Here is a 22,337-nt window from a genome sequence, read left to right as displayed (position 1 = left end):
TATATATATATGTAAAAGCATAATTATAAGGCTACGAAAACCAAACAAATTTTATTTTATAGCGATTATACACTTGTATAAACATATTAATGGGTAGAAGATTCAGATTCAGATTCAGATTGACAATAAACCATGCCAAATATTACACACTGGCCCTTTAACCGAACAATCCTGCCCCACAGAACTTCTCAAGAAGAGATACTGCCATCTTCATGGACTTGCCCTCAAGGCTTTCAGCCGGTTGAAGCCGATGATCCTGATAGGGTCCAATCACCCTCACCTCATCACCTCTGTTGGTCCTGTACTCTGGTTGGGTACTTCAAGGGCCTGCCAGTATTCTACCACAACAAGCAGATGAAAGTGTTTGGGTTTTTCTTCCTTCATCACTCGGACTCCAGACCTCTACAAGAATGTAGAAAGGCTGTGGCAGCTAGACATCCTACCCTTCAGGAACAAGAAGGAGGTGACATGCTCAAAGGAAGACCAACAGGCCATGGATATGCTGAAGTCAAGGACCATTCATGTACCAATATGGAGTTCAGCGATACGCTACCCTGTTGTTGAGGAAAGAGTTTACTTGCCTTCATGCACCCCGAAAGGCAGTCATGGCTCTTCTTAGAGGACCAAGGTCGCACTGATACACATAACCAAGAGATCCACAATTGTGGGAGACAGTCTCCTGCTCTGGTTTTGACACAATCTCCTGCCCTGATGCTGGCTGGGAGACAGTCTCCTGCCCCGATGTTGGCTGGGACAGAATCTCCTCCCCTGATGTTTCCTGGGACACAATCTCCTTCCCCAATGTTTCCTGGGACGCAATCTCCTGCCCTGATGTTTCCTGGGACGCAGTCTCCTGCCCCGATGTTTCCTGGGACACGATCTCCTCCTCTGATGTTGCCTGGCACACAATCTCCTCCCCTGATGTTTCCTGGGACACGATCTCCTGCCACAATGTTTCCTGGGACATGATCTCCTGCCCCAGTATTTCCTGGGAGATAGTCTCCTGCTCCGATGCTGGCTCAGAGACAATCTCCTGCTCTGATGTTGACTCAGAGACAATCTCCTGCCGCAGTTGATTTCAGCCAGGGGTTCACTGGCTGGGGCTCTTCCTTCTTCTCTGCTACTGGCTGGTGCAGAAAGTTCTGCTCTGCTGCTGGCTGAGGCACTATGTTGTGTGCAAGTGCTGTCTGGCGCAGTAAGTTATGTGTCATTGCTGCCTGGTGCAGTAACCAATTCACTGCTGGCTGGTGCAGTATCCAATTCACTGCTGCTGGCAGGGGCAGAAAGTTCTGCCCTGCTGCTTGCTGGGGCAGAAAGTTATACCCTGCTGCTAGCTGAGGCAGTATGTTTTGGCCCATTGCTGGTTGAGGCAGTATATTCTGTCTCATTGCTGGCTGAGGCAGTATGTCCTGCCTCACTGCTGGCTGCGCCACAGCTACATGTGGTTCCACAGGTGCCACAGCCCTTGGTTGTTTGGGGGCTAAAACCGGTGGTTTACTCTGGGCCACATCAGGCTGTGGTTTATTGACCCGTGCAATGTGGGCAGCAGGTCCTCTGCGCCAGGTTCTGCCAGTAAAGACAATTGCGTTTGCCCTACCTGTGTTGTTTTGTTTTGTGCCAGATGTTTCCATTTTAAAAACGTTTCTCAAGATTCGGTGTGAGTACGTTTGTGTCTCGAAACTGTGTTTGCCTGCAGTTGTATTTCACCTCTGTTTTGTGCAGAAAAGTTTTGTAAAGTTTTGTGCAGAAAACTCTAAAGCCTGTCGTCACTGAAAAATTATCTAGCTAACACTTCCGGGTCAGCTGCGACAGCTGCGATTGTTTTGAATTGCGGACGTATGTGAAATATGCAACTTTGTTTATTTCTGTTGTCATTTTTCAGCCGTAACTGTAACGTTTAAGATTTAAAGTTAAACACGGTGGTGCGACCTGTCTGACGTTTCTGCTAGATAGAACTTTACTTGTAATGAAATACAGCACAAATAAAACAGCCTTTCCCTGTCTTACACAATTCTGTCCTTCATCAAAGGTAGTGTTTTTTCATAAGTGAAATGTTTTCATAAGTGAAATGTTTTTCGGCGCTCTTGTTAATATACTGAAAATGCATTTCACATAATTGGGGTGATTATGTGTTTTAGGTGCTGCATCAGTCAGCCATAGTACCAGACGCCTTATGAAATGTCTTCACTGATGTCCTGCTAAACTTCTTATACATCACTGGGTGCTGAGAGGTTGCGGACACAATGTTTTCCATTAGACATCATGTAGAAGTACAACTTGTGAAAGATCATCACTGAAGGTACATGCAGTACTTAACCTCAAAGGCCACTGCTCAGCAGGTGTTACAATATCACCACCTGGTGGCACCAAACCTCCACTCACCCTCTGTCAGACTTGATATGTACAGTGTACAGTCATGGGCGGTTTATGAAACAATGGGCCCCTGGGCAGAGACATGCAAAAGGCCCCACCACCTCTGCTACATAGTTAATTTGAGTGATGTTTTGCAGGTGAAGGCCAGGGGGCTCCTGACACTTTGGGCCCCTGGGTCTGTACGCAGTGGGCCTGTTCAGTAATCCATCCATGTGTACAGTGTATGATAATATTATTTCATGGTAACCCATCCACCAAATTTCCATCCCAGCTATCATTAGGCTACTTATTAATTGCTGTTCAAGCCCTGAGCACCTCTTCCCCTGGATGTGGCGGTTTGCTCACCATTATAGCAGCTTCTTTCCCTCAGTCCCAACAAAACTACCAGGTAACATAACACAACTAACATTTCCAATAAAACACACAAGAGGACGGAGACTGGTTATCAGGTACCACTCTAACCAGCCTACACTTCACCATTGGCTACAATATACTTGTTTTTGCCTGTTTGCCCATCAGTTTCAGCCTGTGCTCTACTCCCTGTTTATTTTATACTGTTTTATTTTGTTCTGATGTACTTAGTTGTTTTGTATTTTTATTGTATTTCTTTTTTTTTTTTTACTTTATGTAATCTCCTTTCTTAACTGTTTATATGTCTTTACACGTGTCTTCACTTACTCTGTTATCACTGCATTACACAATTAAAAAAAAACATGTATTACAAAAACATTTTCTACTATTTCATCTTGATTTTGCATGTCATTAGGACATTTATTTTACCTGATGTTTCAGTCATGTGATATTCGAGGTGATACTCTAGGCACTGCTAGCCTTTTGTAAAGATATATTTTTTGTAAATTTCTTTTTTTTGTTAATGTATTCCTGTGGTGTAATTCTGTTCTGGTTTTGCAGTGTGTTTCTGTATAGCTACATGTGTTATCACATGATCTGTTGGGCAACCACCATTGGTTGTACATATAGAGGTGTGTCTCCTTATTTTGTTCATGTCTGATGAAGGACCAGTGCCCGAAACGTCACATGTGGTGATATGATCAAAATTTTCGAAAGGAGCAAAAGAAAAACCAAACAAACATTTTATGGTTTAATAAATGCACTGAAATAGAGTGTCCCAGGAATGGGTCCTGAAACCTGGAAGTGACTTAGCAATTTACCACTCACAGTTCCCTCATCTTGGGCTTTTTGAATGGGTATTTGGTTGAATGCCTGAAATAAGGTCTGTGGTCAATGCAAGCTAAAGGGACTTACATGTTTTGTTCTATGACATAAAATATGTCAGTAAATACCCCATTCTTTGAACTTTGAAGTTTCTGTGTTTTTTCATAAGTGAAATGTTTTTCAGCACTCTTGTTAATACACTGAAAATGCATTTCACATAATTGGGATGATTATGTGTTTTAGGTGCTGCATCAGTCAGCCACAGTACCAGACGTCTTATGAAATGTCTTTACTGGTGTCCTGCTGAACTTCTTATACATCACTGGGTGCTGAGAGGTAGCGGACACAATGTCCTCTATTAGACATCATGTAGAAGTACAGCTTGTGAAAGATGATCACTGAAGGTACATGCAGTATTTAACCTCAAAGGCCACTGCTCAGCAGGTGTTACAATATCACCACCTGGTGGCACCAAACCTCCACTCACCCTCTGTCAGACTTGATATGTACAGTGTACAGTCATGGGCGGTTTATGAAACAATGGGCCCCTGGGCAGAGACATGCAAAAGGCCCCACCACCTCTCTTACACAGGAGCAAGACACACAGACTTTGAGTTGATTTTGACTCTTTTTTTTCTTTGTTTGTTTGTTGTTGTTTTGCATCTGACTGTAGTCATTATACATTTTTTTGTGTATCTCTTTGAGGTCTTTTTATGCCTCTCTGTGGTCAGTATGTTTTGATTTGAGTGACGTTTTGCAGGTGAAGGCCTGTGGACTCCTGACACTTTGGGCCCCTGGGTCTGTGCCCAGTAGGCCTTTTCAGAAATCCATCCATGTGCACAGTGTATAACATTATTTCATGGTTTAATAAACACACTGAAACAGAGTGTCCCAGGAACGAGTCCTAAAACTTGGAAATGACTTAGCAATTGACCACTCACTGTTCCCTCATCTTGAATTCAGTGGGCTTTTTGAGTGGGTTTTTGATTCAATGTCTGAAATAAGGTCTGTGGTCAACGCAAGCTTAAAAGACTTTAATGATTTGTACTGACATAAAATATGTCAATACCCCACTCTGGATTTTTGAAGCTTTGATGTGACTTAAAAAAGACAATGACAGTACATTGTAGTGTTGTTTGTTTATAGGCTAACGTTAGCTCTTTACTTTTGGCAATTGCATTTAGGCTTCAATAATCTTGAAAGTGGTGTTCACTTGAGAAGATTATCTTGCTGAACAAAACATGTATCATGGACGTTTGTTTGCCACAGTGTGTTTTTGGCAATAATCCAAAATCCAATGGAATAAGTCTGATAGGCCTTTTGACGAGGGAACCAGTGTAATGCCAACTTCTGCGTCGGCATACAGAAAAACTTCATACTTGTATTTCAACCACTTCTGGTGGTCCCACAAAGCAAAAGAGAGCCCAGTCTATTCACAAGCTCAACACATAATTGCTGGAAAACCCTAACTTTGAAAGACTCCCAAGAATTGCATATTCATTATTTATATATCAATTTTTAGTTTTGCCTTCACCAAAGTCTATAATGCTTTTTGACAGTACCCTGCTGCAGCGTGCTCAAACATGCTCTTTACAGATAACGCTCAAAACTCAATCATATTCTGTAAAGATAATTTTAATGATTCAATAAATATATTAAAAAATGATTAGATAGGACAGAAATGTGCAATCTGCAAACACTTCATACTGCAATACATCACTGCTCAGTACAAAATAATACTGCTTTTTGAAATGTCAACAGAGGGTTACACACGTTATCTCACTACATCTTTGATAGGGTAATAGGACAATAAAGCAATAATGTATTCAATTTGAGTATATCTGTAGCATGACGTTTAGAATAGGTTTAGGTCTAAATATTGTAGCACATAGGGGGAAAAATTATGTCTTGGCAATTTTAGCTTCATGGAGAACTCCCAGGAAGTTTATCAAGCTTCCATTTAAATATTAAGACAAAAATAAGACTTTTGGAGCTTGATTTGATTCACTTGATTCAACCACCTAAGTGAAGATGTATTTACCAAGACATCATCTCAGGTGCTGTACCTTAGGTGTACAAATGCAGCTCTCTCATATACAGTACTATCATATACCGTAAAAACAACCCCACAGTCTTTGGAGGAGGAAGCATCCTGCTACACAAGGTAGAAAATGCAAAGACACAAGTATCCTAATATAGTAAAACAATCCAAGTTTCACATAAATTGATGCTTTTGTGGTCATTTCAAATCTGAATTAGAGAGGTTAATAATCATACAGTGGTACACAGTAAATCTGCTGAATAATAAGACATCAAAGGAAAAAGTGGAAAATGCACCAAACCATCTGCCTCTTTAAATCTGATATTAAGAGATTTAAGAAAAGTTAACCACATGTACATTCACTGCATCACTGTCTCTCGCAACCGTCCAGTGTTTTTAAGCAGCAGAAATAAATTACTATGGTACACAAGCAAATAATAATAACGATTAAATAAAAACATCTAAATAAAAATTTAGCTTCTATAGCACAGGACATGAAAATTAGTGAGAACTATTCAAAGAACACTAAAAACATGAATCAGGCATCATAATATATTTCTCCTGGTGAAGAGTGGAAGCAGTAAAAAGCAAGGTAAGGCCTGGATACCTCGGTCCATTGGCAGTCTTATTGAGGGCACTGGTGTATCATCCATGGTATGAAACTCTCCATTTTTACAGTGGCATAGCAAACAATATGATGGAGTGGAGACACATTTTCACCAACGTACGCAAAACTGGAGAACCCATCTCTCTTTTTTTTTTTTTTTTAATTTACAAACCAAGATGATTCTGTTGGGCTTTTCCTGGGTTGCATCCATCTTACCACACAGAAATCAGTTGTGTTGACATGATCAATGTTCACTTCTTAGTTACAAATACAAATATTGTGGAGTTCGGCATCCTGCAATCCTGTAAGTCTTTTGAGTAATTATTACATCAGCTTAGTCTTTACAAGTTACAGTGGCTACAAATATGAACAGAAATGGGTGAAATGTGTGTGGCAGTGGATCCAGGCACCTTTCAAGGAAGAACATAAGAACTCACTCACATGCCAACAAAAGTAGCACTTACTAAGATCAGTCATTACAGTTTGTCTTCTCCACAGTTTCATTCTTTCATCACATTGTATACGTTTGCCAAGGCGAGCACCTGGCATCAAAACAGGCGTTTTATAAACTAAAATCCATTTTCAACAGTAGTGTGAGTTATTGCTGTGGTGGTTCACTTCATTAGGGCGACATTAGACACAAGCATGTTAAAATAAAGTTTAAAAAAGGGAGTGGAAGTTAAAGGTGCTACAAACAGGATTAAGATATTAGCCCCTTTTACACTGCCTGTTCAAGGTGGGAATATAACACCGTTATGCCCCCTCACCATTCAGCATATATGGTACAATCGCAGAATGGGAGGACAGAGTTGTCTCACCTTTAAGCCGCCATGGGAGATAGTTACAGTGCCAAAAAGGACCATGGACAAGACGTGTGTGACATTTTGACAACGTGTTATGTGTGCGACCCACTACCAAGAGATTTAAAAAGTAGCTAATAGCAGTTAGCGGCTAACTCATAGAAGAACAGCGGGTGTAATTGTCAGCAAATTGGGAAAACAATGACATTACCCTCATTGAGAAGATGAGATCAGCCATATAACAGAGACGGTCAATGGTTATTATAAAGCCCTGTCGACACACGTTATTTGTCACACGAGAGCCCGACCCTGTTGTGTTAAACGTCACCGCCACACCTCTTTCAGTTCCACGATGCAGGCATGCTATCTAAAATCACATGCTGAGGAGGCATAATGCTGCCGTTTGGTTCTGTGTAAAAAGGCAAAGGAGGCATAGAGAAGGGACTGTAGCATATATCTTTGTAGCCATATAGCTATAGCACGATCTCAGTGTAAAAAGGGTAATTGATAAGCTGCTGCCAAAGCAAATTTAATAGTAAATGTTCCAATAATTTAAAAAAACAAACATGTTAGCGATGGTCTTAACAACATACTGATGACAGGTTTTAGCATATTTTTTTTTAGCAAGAAAAGAGAAAAACTTCCCCAGAATGATGAGTTTTTCTCAAACATCCTGCAAGTAGCACCTTTAAAGGTCCAGTGTGTAAGATTTAGGGGGATTTAGTGGCATCTAGTGGTGAGGATCACAAGTTGCAACCAGCTGAAACTTATCCTGATTAGAAATCCGTCTGTTCATAGTTCAGGAAGTCTTTACCAGGAGCCAAATTATTTGCATGGGTCTCTTTCTCTCCAAAACAAATGGACCAGGTGATTAAAACTAACAAAAACACTGAATAAAGCAGTTTCACATTAAGAAAATGCTGGTTTTCCGATGCTGCTGGTCACAGAGGGGCTGCTAACTACTATGGCCGATGCAAGAATGCAATGGGCCTATCCAGAGCCAGTGTTTGGTTTGTCTAATCTGGGCAAAAAACATAGCAGAGCAACATGGCAAACTCTGGAGTCAAGGACCTGCTCCTTATGTAGATATAAACAGCTCATTCCAAGGTAATGACAACACAACCATTCTCATTTGCAGGTGATTATACACTAAGAAAACATACGCATTATTTTATATTAAATTTCTGCCTATACATCCCCCTGAATCCTACACACTGGACCTTTAATGTCTGGCAAAAATCATAAAATAATGAGCAGAGACTTAAATAAAAACAAAAACTCAATTTCTCTTATTTACAAGATGTGCCACAATGAACAACGTAACTCACAGAACCCAAATATCTTGTGCAAGCAGCGGTCAGTTTACACTTAACATCAGGAACAACCCACCACTGCATGCATGTTGTGGTCAATGAGTGCTTATTCTGCCAGCGGTCGGAGATTCTCCCACCAGCAGCTGTGTATGAGACTGAGGCAGAGCAACTTGAGTGACAGCTGCACGTTCCTGAGCCGAGGGTAAGGGGGTGCTGGGATCAGCCAGCAGATGAGGTGCCGAGGTGTTCAATGTTCTACTCGAGTTTCTTCTGCAGCTTTTTCTGGAAGCAGACGGGCAAGATCGAGAGCACGGCGAGTACACCGAGCACAGCCAGAGAGTTCCAGGACACGGCCTCACCAGCTGTGGTCAGTTTGTACAGTGTTGTACCGGCATTGATCGCTACAAAGGATGGCGGCGCCACTCCTGTGAATTAGCCAGGTTAAATGCAGGTGAGCCACTGACAACAAATAACACCAAAATGAGGTATGGACATTCAGATGGGACAGACGGTCTTACCGAGAAAGGTACCGATGAAGAAAACCCCCAAAGGCACATTGATGACAGGCGACGTGATGTTGATGAACCAGTTGGGAAGAAAGGGGGTTATCCTCAGGAAGATGATGTAATTAATTAAATGATCCCTATGTTTGTCAACCTGCCGGCAAAAAAGTCACGAACAGAAGGTTTTGTAAGTCTAATAAATTACCAGTAATTCCTATCGGTCTATCAGTCAGTTTTAGTATCAGTACCTTTGTCATTATAGCAATTTCTGTTTTATAATAATTAACAATACCAGTATTATTTTTGGTAAAACCACTTCGCCCTACAAATTCCCACTGAAAGAAAACATAGGTATTTTTAAACATGGACCTTATTTTCCTGTGTTTTCGTGACAAAGGGAGACAACAATTTTCTGTATTGAGAAAGCCGCAGCCACAAAACAGGCTGCAATATAATCCCCATGGGCAATTGTGCACTGCTGGTGTACGATCACTAAAAGCACTTATTTCTGCCACTGATAAGGTCAGACTGTTCTTCAAAAAGTGTCTGATAACATCATGGAAAGGACCCTACTGTGAAATTCAATGTTTTTCCTTTCCTTTGGCTGATCCGGTTTGTTTGTTAGTGTGTGTAACCAAGGCCATTGTCAGAACCTGCGTAATATTCAGCCATGACATTGAACATTTTTTAGATAACACTAAGCTACATGTTCTGTATTCCAACACAACAAACTCTTTCCAGAACTCCTTTCCGTTGTTTTTCCTGCGACAAATTACTTCTCGTGAGATTACAGAACCAGACGTGTCTCTTCATAACTTGTCCGCAATAACAAATATACCAGTGAATAGTCAGGAAAACGGTTTAATTTCCCTGTAGGGTCATTTCTGTTGTAAGACACTTAAAATAATATGAGCCTGTCAGAGGCAAAAAAAAACCCAAGCATTTTTAGTCGATGTAAATTGACAATTGGCACAATTTCCTGTAGGGATTACACTGCAGCCTGTTTCACCACTGCAGCTCTTGTAATACTGGAAAACTGTCTACATTACACCCTAATTACCTCGCTGAACTGCTGTGACTTGCACGTGTGGGGTTCATACAGACAGCACTGCTGCTGTAGAGCGGCCTGCTGCTGTAACTATTGAATTTCCACAATTAAAAGCTGATACTACACTCATGTACGGAGCCTTGCTAGCCACAACACGGTCATGGCAATATATATCACAATAAAAAGCTTCAGAGGGCTTTATTTTGAAACAGAAACAGGAAAGGTTGAGTCAAATAGAAATTTTTATTATTTTTCATGTGTATGGCAGATACAGACACTGACACTTTACTGAAAGGTTATATAATGTCAGTATGATCATCAAATGACCTTTTTCAGTGTCTGTTTTTGCTGAAACCGCGTGCATCATGTGGGAAAAAGGCGAGACTCCTGTTCTCTAGATGTTCCCAATTGGGCAGCAGTTGCAGAGTACCTGAGCACCATTCACATGGGCAGTGTAGCTATTCTAATCTGTTGACATGGGTGCCACAAAAAAATTAATTTCAAGAGGTTCTGCAATGCACACACTCTGCTCATATAGGCAATGTGGCTCAAGTGTGAGTCCCTAACAAAAACACTGTAAATGATTAAATAGGGTCCAAGTTCAGAAATACCGAAGTTTCTCTTTAAAGCGGAATTAACAGCGTTCATATAGTGTGAATAAAACTGAACAAGGATTTACTGCAGAGACATTGTTTTGGACTGCATCTCTAATAAAAAAAATTGCTCTTACAAATATACCCTTTATCCACATTTTATTTTTAGTCAAGACTCTTACCTGCTGGGACCATTTCTGTGCTCTCTCTGTTAGATATTTGTAGACCACGGGTCTGCCCACCAGATAAGAGAGCATATAGCAGAAGGAAGCACCAAGGCCAGAGCACTGCCAACAGATAAAACACAGAGAAGGGAAACGTGGATTACTTGACACATATATCGCTAACTTGCCTAAAGATTAGTAATGTTCTGGAAATTTTTACAGAAAACATAAGAGCCCACTAAGAAATTCTGGCTTTCCAAATCAAGCGGCAACCTGTGGGGCTGAAAAATTAAGCCTACACGGAAGTGCAAAAAACTGCAGTTCCTCAAATGACCACTTGAGGCTGGTTCCAGACATTAAATGCCCAACTTTACAGCAGAAACTGACAACTGTACAGGGGGTGAATTTTTATATAATTATAGGAGGCTAAATGCAGTTTTACATTTGTAACTTTCAAGATAAGGGTACTTTTATTGTTGTATCGTACCTTTAATTGCTCCTTTTTTAACACTCTCACCAGTAGTTTTTTGGATTTGAGAGACTTTATTGCAGTGGAAAGGGGAGCCACACAGTTTTTTGACATCCTATTTCTTATTTCTGGATAATTTTGGATTTGTAAATGTGATTGTCTCTGTAACATTTTGAAATAAACAGTTAAACTTTTATTGAGTGGTCCGGTGGACTTTTTTGGTGTGGATTAAGACAAAGGGGATGATTGGAGCGTAAAGCTATGGCTTCACTGATTGAAAACCTACATAACTCACCAGTTCAAGTGTTATTGAGGCTTAAAGTTAGGCATAATTAAGGCCATGGCTGCTGGAGCGACAGGCTGTCTGTGAGTCATCGCTATGGCCTATGAGTCAGATCGACCCCTCGCTCCTTCACAGCTCCACCCTCTCGTCTAAATATGGTCACTTCTGACTCCAAAAAAAAAAGAAAAAAAAAAAAGAACATGACGACAGCCAAACTAATGGCTTCAAAACGGGAGTCCACAAAGCAATGGGTGGCGTCACGGTGGCTACCGGCATTATTTCATACAATATATGTTCCAATCACACCAAAAGAAAGCATCCAACTATTGTCTTTGTTTTCCACCATCTTCATGACTTGTCATTTTAGCTTTTAGTAGCAGTAGGGTAGTGGTGTGTTGAATACACAGCAAGTGGCTTCAAAGACAGCACTGGAGGCCTTGATGTTAACACACATTAACTGCTGCCCATCGTGGACGTCGCAGCAAAAACATCACATATCAGCATCCCTCATAATCAAAGACCAGAAACTGGTTCTGCACTAACCCTGTTTTTACTAACATTAAAACACACCGGAATAAAACATTACAGAAGAGAAGACACCAAGCAACAGTGGCCACAACTGACTACGATGCAACACATCTATTGCATGTCTCTGTTACTCTACCTGAGATTTCTTCCATTTTTGGGGAGAGTTTCCATATCTCAATCGAGAGTTTAAGGACAGACGGTGTCGTTTGCTGTACAGATGGTAAAGGCCCTTGAGACAGTCTTTAAAAATGTAATCACAGCCAATGCTTATTTAGTGTTTAAGGCTCTTCACACTGCCGTCTGCTCCACTGCCTGTCAGATTTTAATGATCAATTAGGACTTCACTGAAATTTTTATTACAAATTGATCTTTAAGAGGCACGATCCATTGTGCAAAAGCAATCATGCGTATCTAAATCCTTACATAGCCTCGTGTGTCTTGTGGAAACTATTTCAGTGCGCAGTTGCTCATCATACAGCACAACATTTGTTTTCAGTCACACATTTCATACCCTCCTTCCTTACTCACCAAGCAGACTAAGAAAAGAGCCAGGGGGAAGGGGTAAAGATATCCAGACAGGATGCTGAGGAAGATAGATCCAGGGATTGCAAATGTCTGGAGGCTGAAAAGGGTGTCAAGGTAAACAACTTTGCAAAAAATACAGTTATCACTCAGGCCTACAAGTTAAATCACATGCATAAGCAATAATAATAAAAATAAATACATCAAAAGCATATTCCTCTTCGTAGCACTCTGGCCTGCGTGTTTTTCTGTAAAGAGTCTGATAAAGAAATTTTGTCGCTGGCTAAAAAACCTCCTGATGATGAACAGTGATGAAATCCTTAGCAGGATCAAATGACTGCACTGACAATATTGCTCTGTCTTTTGTTACCGTTTTGACTAAGAGACCGCTGGTGGCAGAAAATTACATATTGAACATTTAATGTTGGACTGTCTACACACCCCAGCCAGCTCTCAGATACAGAAGACATGGCTTGGAGCTGAAATGTCATTGTCTTGAGTTGTTTCAGCTGATACAGAGCCTATATTCCTTGACACTCATAAAGAACGACAGATTATTTATATCTGATGCTGAAGTATTTCAGACGGAGGACATGCTGCTCGACAGGTTTTATAAGCCCAAACATGGCGCACTTTAAAAGAACTTTGGTTGAGACTTTATCAAGCTGCAGCAAGTGTTTCATCAAGATGACATCCAAAAATTAGGACCCTGAAGCAGATAAACTCTTTTGGGGGTCTGACCCCAGTAAACAAGAAATTAACCAAATTATCAATGCAACCCAGAATGTCTTTGAGGACCTGAATTTGGCTGTTCTAAAAACCTTCTCAATAGCAAGCAAAGTTAAGATACATATTTTCCAAAAGGTGTATATGTTCTCTCCAAGGATACAAAACATATGTTGCAAAGTAGGCCACCAGCACTTGGGAGTAGTATGTGTCTTTGTACTTGGACAGCACAGTTCCCAAAGCTTTGGCATCATCCATGTCTTTAGGGATCTTGATCTTCTCCATTTCGTCACTGAAAAAGAATTAAATGATAATATTCAGTCAAACATATGTGGCACATTTCTGGTTGGTTTTCATTACAGTACAATCAATATACCAAGGCCTGATTGCTCAAAATGCTAAAGCCACTTTTGGATTTTAAGCATCATGTCAAAATGAGTAGCTCAGTTTTACCTTCTGTGGCATAAAAATACTGACAAACTCAGACACCTCAGACACCTAAGGAAAAGTCACCCCTCCACTATTGTCTCTCAGTTTCCTTTGGTTCCTTCCTCAGCCAGTCTGCACCAGCCTGAGTCAGACCAGTCTTGACCTCTGCCACAAGGCTCCACACAGCAACATTATGGAGATCAAGCACTGCACCAGTGCTCTTTCTTAGGTGATCTGTTAACTTTACTATTCCCTTAAATCATTTACTTTTTACTGGTAGGCATTAAACACACAGCCAGGCCCTTCTGCACTTTAAAAATGATGGCTGTTCCCTCCTACAACCATAAGCCTCAGGTCCTCAGAGTGAAGGACATCATTTATTCCAAGGTCAAAGCTGAAAGCTAAAAGGTGATTAAGCTTTTCCAACAAACTTTCTCTAAAATCTCCAGAAAAGCTAAATAAGAACAAAATCGTATGATAATTTCTGGTGAAATGAAAATCAAATATCACAATATTTTTGACCAAATACCTTAATATCAATGATGCTACGATACTGTAGGGTTGACAACATTGTAGGGTTGACTTTTGGTGCTTTCACAAAATATTAACATAATGAGATGTTTGACAAATAATCATCAGTAATGTGGAAATGATGACTACATGGGTAAAGGCACATTAACAGAATAGTTAGAAAAGTCTAGTAAATTCAGAAAATGGCATCACTGTACTGTAATGCAGCCTTTAAAAGCAGGAAGAGACACAATTACAATATTATGATATCCAAAATCAAAGATGATATGTAGTCTCATATCACTATATTGACATAATATCAATATATTACCCAGCCATATTTTATCCTACATATTACCTATTTTTCTTCTCCTGTTACGTCTCTTGGTAAAGTACTTTGTCACTAATGTTTTGCCCTGTAAGTTAAGAATACTTTCTGTATCTAGTACCAAAGGGTGTTAAACCAGCCACTAACTTTACTCTAGTTAGAAACATCGACAAAACAATGACAGTTTTACATTCAGTACAAAACTATAACCAAATCACAAACTGTGTCACACTGCATCAACTTTCTTGTCTATTTATAAAATACTGTTTACTCCTATAGGTCTATTATTATCATTCATCAGTCAGTTTACTCTTCTAGCCTTGCTGCTACTAAATATGACATAAAAAGTAATGTAACCCCCCACTTGGGAGGCAGCAGCCATAGGCAGCAGCAGCAGCACAGAATACATTTTGGTAATCATGAGAGTGAAAATAAGAGGTCACTGTTTCATTACCACAGTTCATACTGAAACAAACAAACCCCAGATCCACTGCACTATGTGCAAATTTCTTGTGACCGCTATAAATATGTTTTAGATTTTAAATGTCACCTCAAAATGCCATAAAATCAATAGTATCTATTAAAGTTCCAGTGTGTAGGATTCAGGGGCATCTATGGGAAGAAATCATATATAATATTCATAACTATGTTGTCATTTGTATATAATCACCTGAAAATAAGAATCCTTGTGTTTTTGTTAACTTTAGCCCACTGCACAAAAACACACACCAACACCCACTAAAATCTGGCTTTTGTATGTCATGGGTTACAATCGGCTTTCATACCCAAGTCAAATGACTCTGCAGTAGTCATTGGTTTTTATCGGCTCATATCTGCAGTGATCAAATGCAATATCTGGGTGAATGCGCTTATTTTAGCCCCTTTATACTACCAAGATGCAGTGCCAGCCCACAGCAAGATACCTCCGTGTTCGCCCCAGCTGCACTCAAATATTGTTACAAATTAGTCTGCACTGAGTTTGAAAGACAATAGTGGCAATGGGAAAGGAGTCTATAGCTTATTTTTAGCAGGTTTTCTGTGTTTATTAAACCTGCGTATATATGCTAATTTTGGTAGAAAAGCAGCATTAAAATGAACCGTTTACATCTACATATGGAGTGGGTCCTCTTTAACGGAGTCTGACATGTATTTTCTACAGTAGCTCAGAACAGACAAATCAAACACTGGCTCTTGACAGGGCCATTCATGTTTTTGCGTCAGCTACTGTAGTTCTCCTACTAACTTGGAACATGGGAGAAGTTTCAGTACTGCAACCTCACTGCTAGATGCCACTTGAACCTTACACACTGGACCTTTAAAATTCTAAATAAGTACTACAAGTATTATTTATTGTGTATTGTGTATACAAAATAAGCGTTAATTTCCAGGGATGAACACCATTCCCACTCCCCACCCACATTTTACCAAGTTTAATTACACCCAAAGTAACTTACTCAGGAAGCTCTGGAAAGTTCCTGTAGACCAGATACATGACCGAGGCAGAGCAGGCGAAGATAGACACAAGAATCAGCAGAGACATGCGTGCTGAGCCCCCTTCAGCATGATGCACATCTGTGTAGAGAGAGAGAACAGATTATTTAGCAAATTAGTAACAAGGTTACTATAAAAACAGACAAACTGGTTACCAGGGAGCCTTGTGTAATTTGCTTGTAAGTTTTGCATCACTTGCTCAAGCCCCTACAGGGAACTGAGTCTACCCCTTGAGACAAACTCCTGCTGTTTCTGAGCCGTTCTGTTTTATCACGCTCTCATTAAAGACTTTGTGGAAAAAGGGACAACTGTCGACAGACCTCGACTGGTGGCAAGTCGCCGTAGGGTTGAATACTGTTAGTACTAAGCCTAATATCACACGGTGAACTGTATATAAATATTCAGCTGTAAATGGGCTGTGATAGGATGTTTGTGAAAAGATGGTGATGATGGAGGTCTTGGATTTGGCTTATTATTAATAGAATTATATCTGTCGCATAACAGCTTTGTTTGTGATTTTATCCTTCTATTAAATAGCTATGTATGTGCTTAACTGTACATTTAAGTACTTAAATAAAATGGATTTTAAAATTTCAATGTTTCCTGTCATCCCTGAATGACCCTGAGTCACTTTTGGCAGGTGTGTCATCCAGTGTAATTGGATGTAATGTAATTTAGTAATCAGGTTAATGTAATTAAAAACATTTGCTCAAGTATTGAACTGCAGTACAGTTTTGAGGTGCTAGTTCTTTACTTGAGCATTTCCTTTTCATGCTACTTTATACCTCTATTCCTCTAACTCTCCAAGGGGAATATGCTACTTTTTACTCCACTGCATTTATCTGACAGCTGTAATTTTTTTTTTTACAAATTAAGTTTTTAAACACGACATGCAATTAATTCATAAAATGTGGTGCATTGTTGTAGATTTTACTATGCAACAGTATATAAAAATGTTGGAATTCGCTCCACATCAACCAGCTACAACAGTAAAATGTAGCCTATCTTACATATTATCAGAGGTGTGGACTCACATGACTTTAGGGTTGCGACAGTATGAGATTGTCATGGTATGATAAAGCAGCAAAAAGCACGCACATCCACGAAACAAAATTGTGCAGGTGCTGAGCTCAAAAATGTGGAAAGCTGTGAAGAGCGGTAGCTCGAAACGTCGTCATTTTACTCTGTGAATAAATTGCACTGAAGAGGAGCCCTGCAGTATGCGAGCCTTTCTTTACCTGCTCAGCTTGTCATGGTATGATAACCACCTCAGAAGATAATACAGTTTCACAGTGTCACAGTATCACAAAATTATTACTACTATTATTATTACTAGCCATAATGATGCTTAAAGGAATGAAAATGGAAGAGTTATTTTTGGTTTTTACTATAATTCTGAAACATATCTGAAACATTTTATTTAATGGAAGTGTGTGTAAAAAGTCTCCCTTTTGAAAATAACTAAAATAAAAGGTGAGATTCTCCTTCCAGCTGCCTTTTCTTTTCAATATTGTAGATGTCGCAACGAACACATGATAACCCTCAACTTTCATATTACAGTGTACCCTGAAACCAGTATATCGTTGCACACCTGAGTAAGAATTGAGTCAGACTCAAGTCACAATTTTGATGACTTTTCAACTTAAACACCAATGACTTCACTTGGACTTGAGCCTTTAACTTGGAAATACTTGATACCTTCCCCCAAGGATTAAAAAGTGTGTTAATTAAAAAGCGTGCCACAAATACATTTATTACCCCTCATTTCCTGAATCAAGTACCGAAATGCTATTCAAGGCAACACTTAATCACACAATCACCACTTAATTAATTCCCCAGATCCACTTTGTCTGAACTAATCCAAAAGCATCCAGTCAAGGTGCAGAAGAGAGCCGTGAAGAACTGAAGCCAAGTTACTGAGCTGGACAAAATGATACCAATGAACTACACAGTGGTCAACAAAAAAACATTGTAGTAAACAAAACGTGCACATAAAAAATGACAAAGACAAAACATTTCTAACAAATAGATTACTACTCTGTAGTTAAAATGTAATTACATTTGGGTGTGAGCACATTATGACTTGTTTAGGACTTGAAAGTCAAAGTTTAGGACGTGGGACTTAAGGATTTGTCAGTCACGACTTGGGACTTGAGTGCAAAGACTTGAGAATTACTTATGTCTTGCAAAACAATGACTTCTGAACATTACTGCATCAGCAATAATAATTATTAATAGGCTACATAATGGTATAACAATCAATGGGGCTGCTTTTAACACTGAGTACATTTATTTTTGATACTTTTAGTGTAACTAACAATAGTATGTACTTTCACGTTTACATTTTTCAGTGGAAATCAGTATTTTAACAGTGCTGTATTGTTGTTTGTATCTGAGAAGATGATCTGAGGACTTCCCCCACTACTGGTCTTTGGACAGTCTTTGTTAATCTAACAGTGAGCCTAGCACATAACAAAGATGTTGCTTTGTTTTAACACACAGGGTAAGGTTAATTAAATCATATCCGTTACCCTATTAACGCTCAGCAGCAGGGTTAAGGGTATATGTTAGCTTCCTGAACACGACACTTATGTTCCTGATTAGCTTTAGCGTTACTGAGCTAACTGTTAACCGTCGGCTAATTTTATTCGCTAGCTGGCTGTGTTACAACAACCAGCTTACGGCTAACTTTAGCTCCTCTACCTCAATCCGCATTGATCTCAAAGCAGAAACGACGCTGCCAAGTCATGATATTGCTCAATCCATCTGAATCTACCTACAAGTATTTCATTTCCTCTGCTTTTGTCATGTTAACAATTAGCCACCACAGACTGGAAGACAGAACCCACCTTTCGGTCCTACTGAGGCACCAACGTTCGCCTTCACCTCCTCCTGTGCCGGGGACAAACCGTCGCTCTCTCGGCTTTCTCTCCGCTTTTTGGCCATTTTACCGAGATACCGTTGAGGTCAGCTGGGGTAGCGATGTGTTAACAGCAACAGCCGACGGGTGGAGTGACACCGGTGTGGTGACAGCCTGCTGACACGTTACAGGCTGACCTTTTACCTTCACATCACAGCAGCAAACAGCGCTCCACACACAACAGCGCCCCCAGCGGCTACAGTGAGAACCATCGTTAACCCTTATGTGCCCTACTGCTTTGACTCTGTAACTTAGTACATTAAATTTATTTATTTAATTATTAAACCTTTATTTAACCAGGAGGTCCCATTGACATTGAACATATTTTACAATAGAGACCTGGCAGCCAATCAAAACACATTTAAAATGCAACAAAATACAAAATATAATACAAAAATCCACAATGAAACAACAACTATTCAAACATGGTGGCCTCTCAAGAAAAACAAGAACATGTCTCTATCACCACATCATTTGTGATGCCCTTAAATGCATCAATGGATATAGGTGAAATAGTGACTGATATTTAAGAACCGTTTCCACTGTTTCAGATGTTCCCATAGCGGATGAAAATAGGATCTAAGGACCTTTAACTCAGCTCCATTTATACGGCATCAGCTGGTAGCCTATTCACTTTGTATCACTGCTTTACAAACAAACAAGGGGATCATGTAAAAATACCATTCATATTTACAGATTAAGCTGCCTGACAGTAACTACTTTAAATTAATTCCACTTTATGTAGCCTAATGATGCAATATGACTACAACAATAACACTAATAATGAATGAATGAATGACTTTATTTCTAACCAAAATAACAATAAAGAAACATAATAAAAACAAACAAGACAAAGATAACAATGTCTGAAAAGTAGTAGGTAGAAGTGGCATTTCATTTCATCTTTTAACAAATTCCCAAATATATTTACAAGTAATATACAGCCATCCCTAGTCTATTTAAACCCAGTTTATGTACAGTCCAAGTACCATCGAGTGTTACAAAATAAATATGCACTCCCCTGACACAACCTTTGTAGCAGTCCTTGGCATCAATAAAACAGCGTAGAGTTCGACTGGTGCAAAAACTTTATTCATCCATCGAGCACCGTGAAACTAAAAACACATAACAAAATATTAATATTTGCACATATTAAAACGTCTCACATTTTACCTAAACACATAGTTAACATTCTCTTTAAAAACACACATTTTATTATTATTATACAGTCAACCCTAAAACATTGCAATATTGCACATAATTAAACTGAAATTAGGTGCACACAAATACAACAAAAAATGCCAGTAATGCCACATAGCCTACCTCGCTTCGCCTACCAAGGGTGCAAACTCTCCTCATACAAGTAGTAAATGGTAACAGGAACACAAACCAAACTGCACTGAACAGAAACACACTTCACATGAATGTCATACCAAATGTAAAACCGAGCAAACCAATATGGCAAACAATTAGAACTCATTTTGTGCTTCTCTGCTCTCTTCACCTCTCTGCTCAACAAACATGCTCTGTGTGGCAAACACAGGTGAGTGTGGCAATTAACACTACTTATGCAGCTTCTAGGGTATGTGGCAAAACCTGGAACATAACTACTGGCTCAGCTGGCCACTAACAACCTTTCCTCATCTATATATCTGCCAAAAATATCTTTTTTGTATAGTTTTGATTCATATTTGTGCTTTGTTTCAACTCTTCACGCAACCCATTTCACAAGACCAGCCCATACACTGAAATACACAGACTCTTCTTAGTTGTACAAACACATTGGTTTTTTAAATTAAATTCTCCCCTCAAATTATAACCCCCTCCCGAATAACAATAATAATAATAATAATACAATCCATGAATACCCATTTTAAATTAATCCTGTATAAGTGGATAGTGAGAGTGAATACTGAATAAAAGGGACTGCCCAGATATCCAGGCTTTTTGGATAAAGGTTTTCCTTTCACATGTCACAGGTGTTCAGCTGTTTGTATGCCCCACACTGTGTACCCTTGGATTTTTTTACTGTAAATTGTAAACTAAACAAGGCAGGTAAGAAAATGACGATAGCCAAATTCTACTATCAGACTAAGTTTACAAGTGGGGCTTACTGTACTGTCACACTCTGTTGTCCCTGAAAAACTTACTTTTATGATTAAGGGTAAATAGTCTATCTATGATAACATATGGGGATGTGTTATGGCATTTCAAAAGGGGGAGGAGGCTACAGACGTATACTTGCCTTCATTTCTTGACTGCAACATAGTTATGTGCATTTTCTTCTTTCTGTCTGTCTGAGATAATCGGGCAGGCTCAGAAGGTTATCTCAGACCCCACCCATGTCCTCCATCACAAGTGCTAACTTCCCCCCTCAGGCAGACGCTTTACAGTCCCCCAGTGCAGGCTTAATGTAAAACTAACTCTTAACCATACAATGTGTTTGTGTAGGTATGTATGTGTGTATTCATGTACATATGTATATATGTATATATGCAATGGCAGCATGCAATATATTGGCTGATAAAAAAAATCCAATAAACACAATTGTGTAATAATAATAATAATAATAATAATAATAATGAACAGTTCTCAACATTTTGCTGATAATTCTTCTGTGTTTTTACTGAGGTAAGATTTTAAATACAGGGCAGTATGATGGTGGAGCTGAAACACTCTCAAATAAAACTAAAATTCTGCACTTTGGCCTTGTAGTCATTGTTTCAAGTAAATGTGATTTTGTCCAAATACTTGCCTACAGATAAGTGAATGTTCAAACATCCCTCAGCTGAACTGTTGCCGCATTCTTTAGTGAACATGTACCTGTAAAATAGCGGTCCATCCACCACCTGGACGTTTAATCTGAACCAGTAATTTTCTGTCACAAATACTTCCTATTTGTTTGACAGAGGGGTACAATAGGTTAAATTTAATGTGTAGATTTACAGTGCTCTGACCTATATGACAACTGTTGTCTATATTCTTTTGAAGGTTATTGATGAGGTCAGTATAGACTTGTTTGTCTTAATCTCATAATGCTCATTATTATGATTAGTTAATATGTAAAATGTAATTTTATCTACATACCATCTAAAAGGATACTGAAAATCTGTAGCCTACATTTATAAAATAAAACTTTTATCAACTTACTTGGAAAAAAATGGTTGAGGTGGTTTTCATGGAGTCACCTGTCTCCCTGGGTTAAATCAGTCTTCTGTGCTGCTGTTCAGCTTAAAGGTCTATTATGTAGGATTTAGTGGTATCTAGCTGTCAGGCTGCAATACTGAAACTTTCCTCTGTGTGCCAAGCATGTAGGAGAAATACAGACATAAAAAATGCAGAAATGCAAATGACCCTTTCAGAGTCAGTGTTTGGTTTGTTTGTTCTGGGCTACAGTAGAACAACATGGTGGACTCATGGTGGAAGAGGACCAGGCCCCCCGCCTTGCAGCCAGGTTTTCCCAGTGTGGCCCAAAAAGCATTTTCCCCATAGACCACCATTAGAAAAGAGATG

The 22,337-nt window shown here is 39.5% G+C and overlaps 1 protein-coding gene across 1 annotated transcript; it reads right to left on the bottom strand.

Moving 5' to 3' along the window:
- Positions 1–5,166: 5,166 nt before the first annotated feature.
- Positions 5,167–18,961, bottom strand: tmem41b (transmembrane protein 41B). Its single transcript, XM_050046122.1, has 7 exons — positions 18,754–18,961; positions 15,868–15,985; positions 13,310–13,438; positions 12,427–12,520; positions 10,637–10,741; positions 8,829–8,967; positions 5,167–8,735 (listed from the first exon to the last, which is right to left on the bottom strand). Exons 1-7 carry the CDS (start codon positions 18,848–18,850, stop codon positions 8,566–8,568), a joined length of 852 nt encoding a protein of 283 aa, XP_049902079.1. The 5' UTR covers positions 18,851–18,961; the 3' UTR covers positions 5,167–8,565.
- Positions 18,962–22,337: the final 3,376 nt, after the last annotated feature.

This window comes from Epinephelus moara, chromosome 1 (assembly GCF_006386435.1).
Source record: "Epinephelus moara isolate mb chromosome 1, YSFRI_EMoa_1.0, whole genome shotgun sequence".
NCBI lineage: Eukaryota > Metazoa > Chordata > Actinopteri > Perciformes > Serranidae > Epinephelus > Epinephelus moara.
Note: the sequence above shows the minus strand (reverse complement) of the source record. Positions and strands in the feature narration are given on the sequence as shown.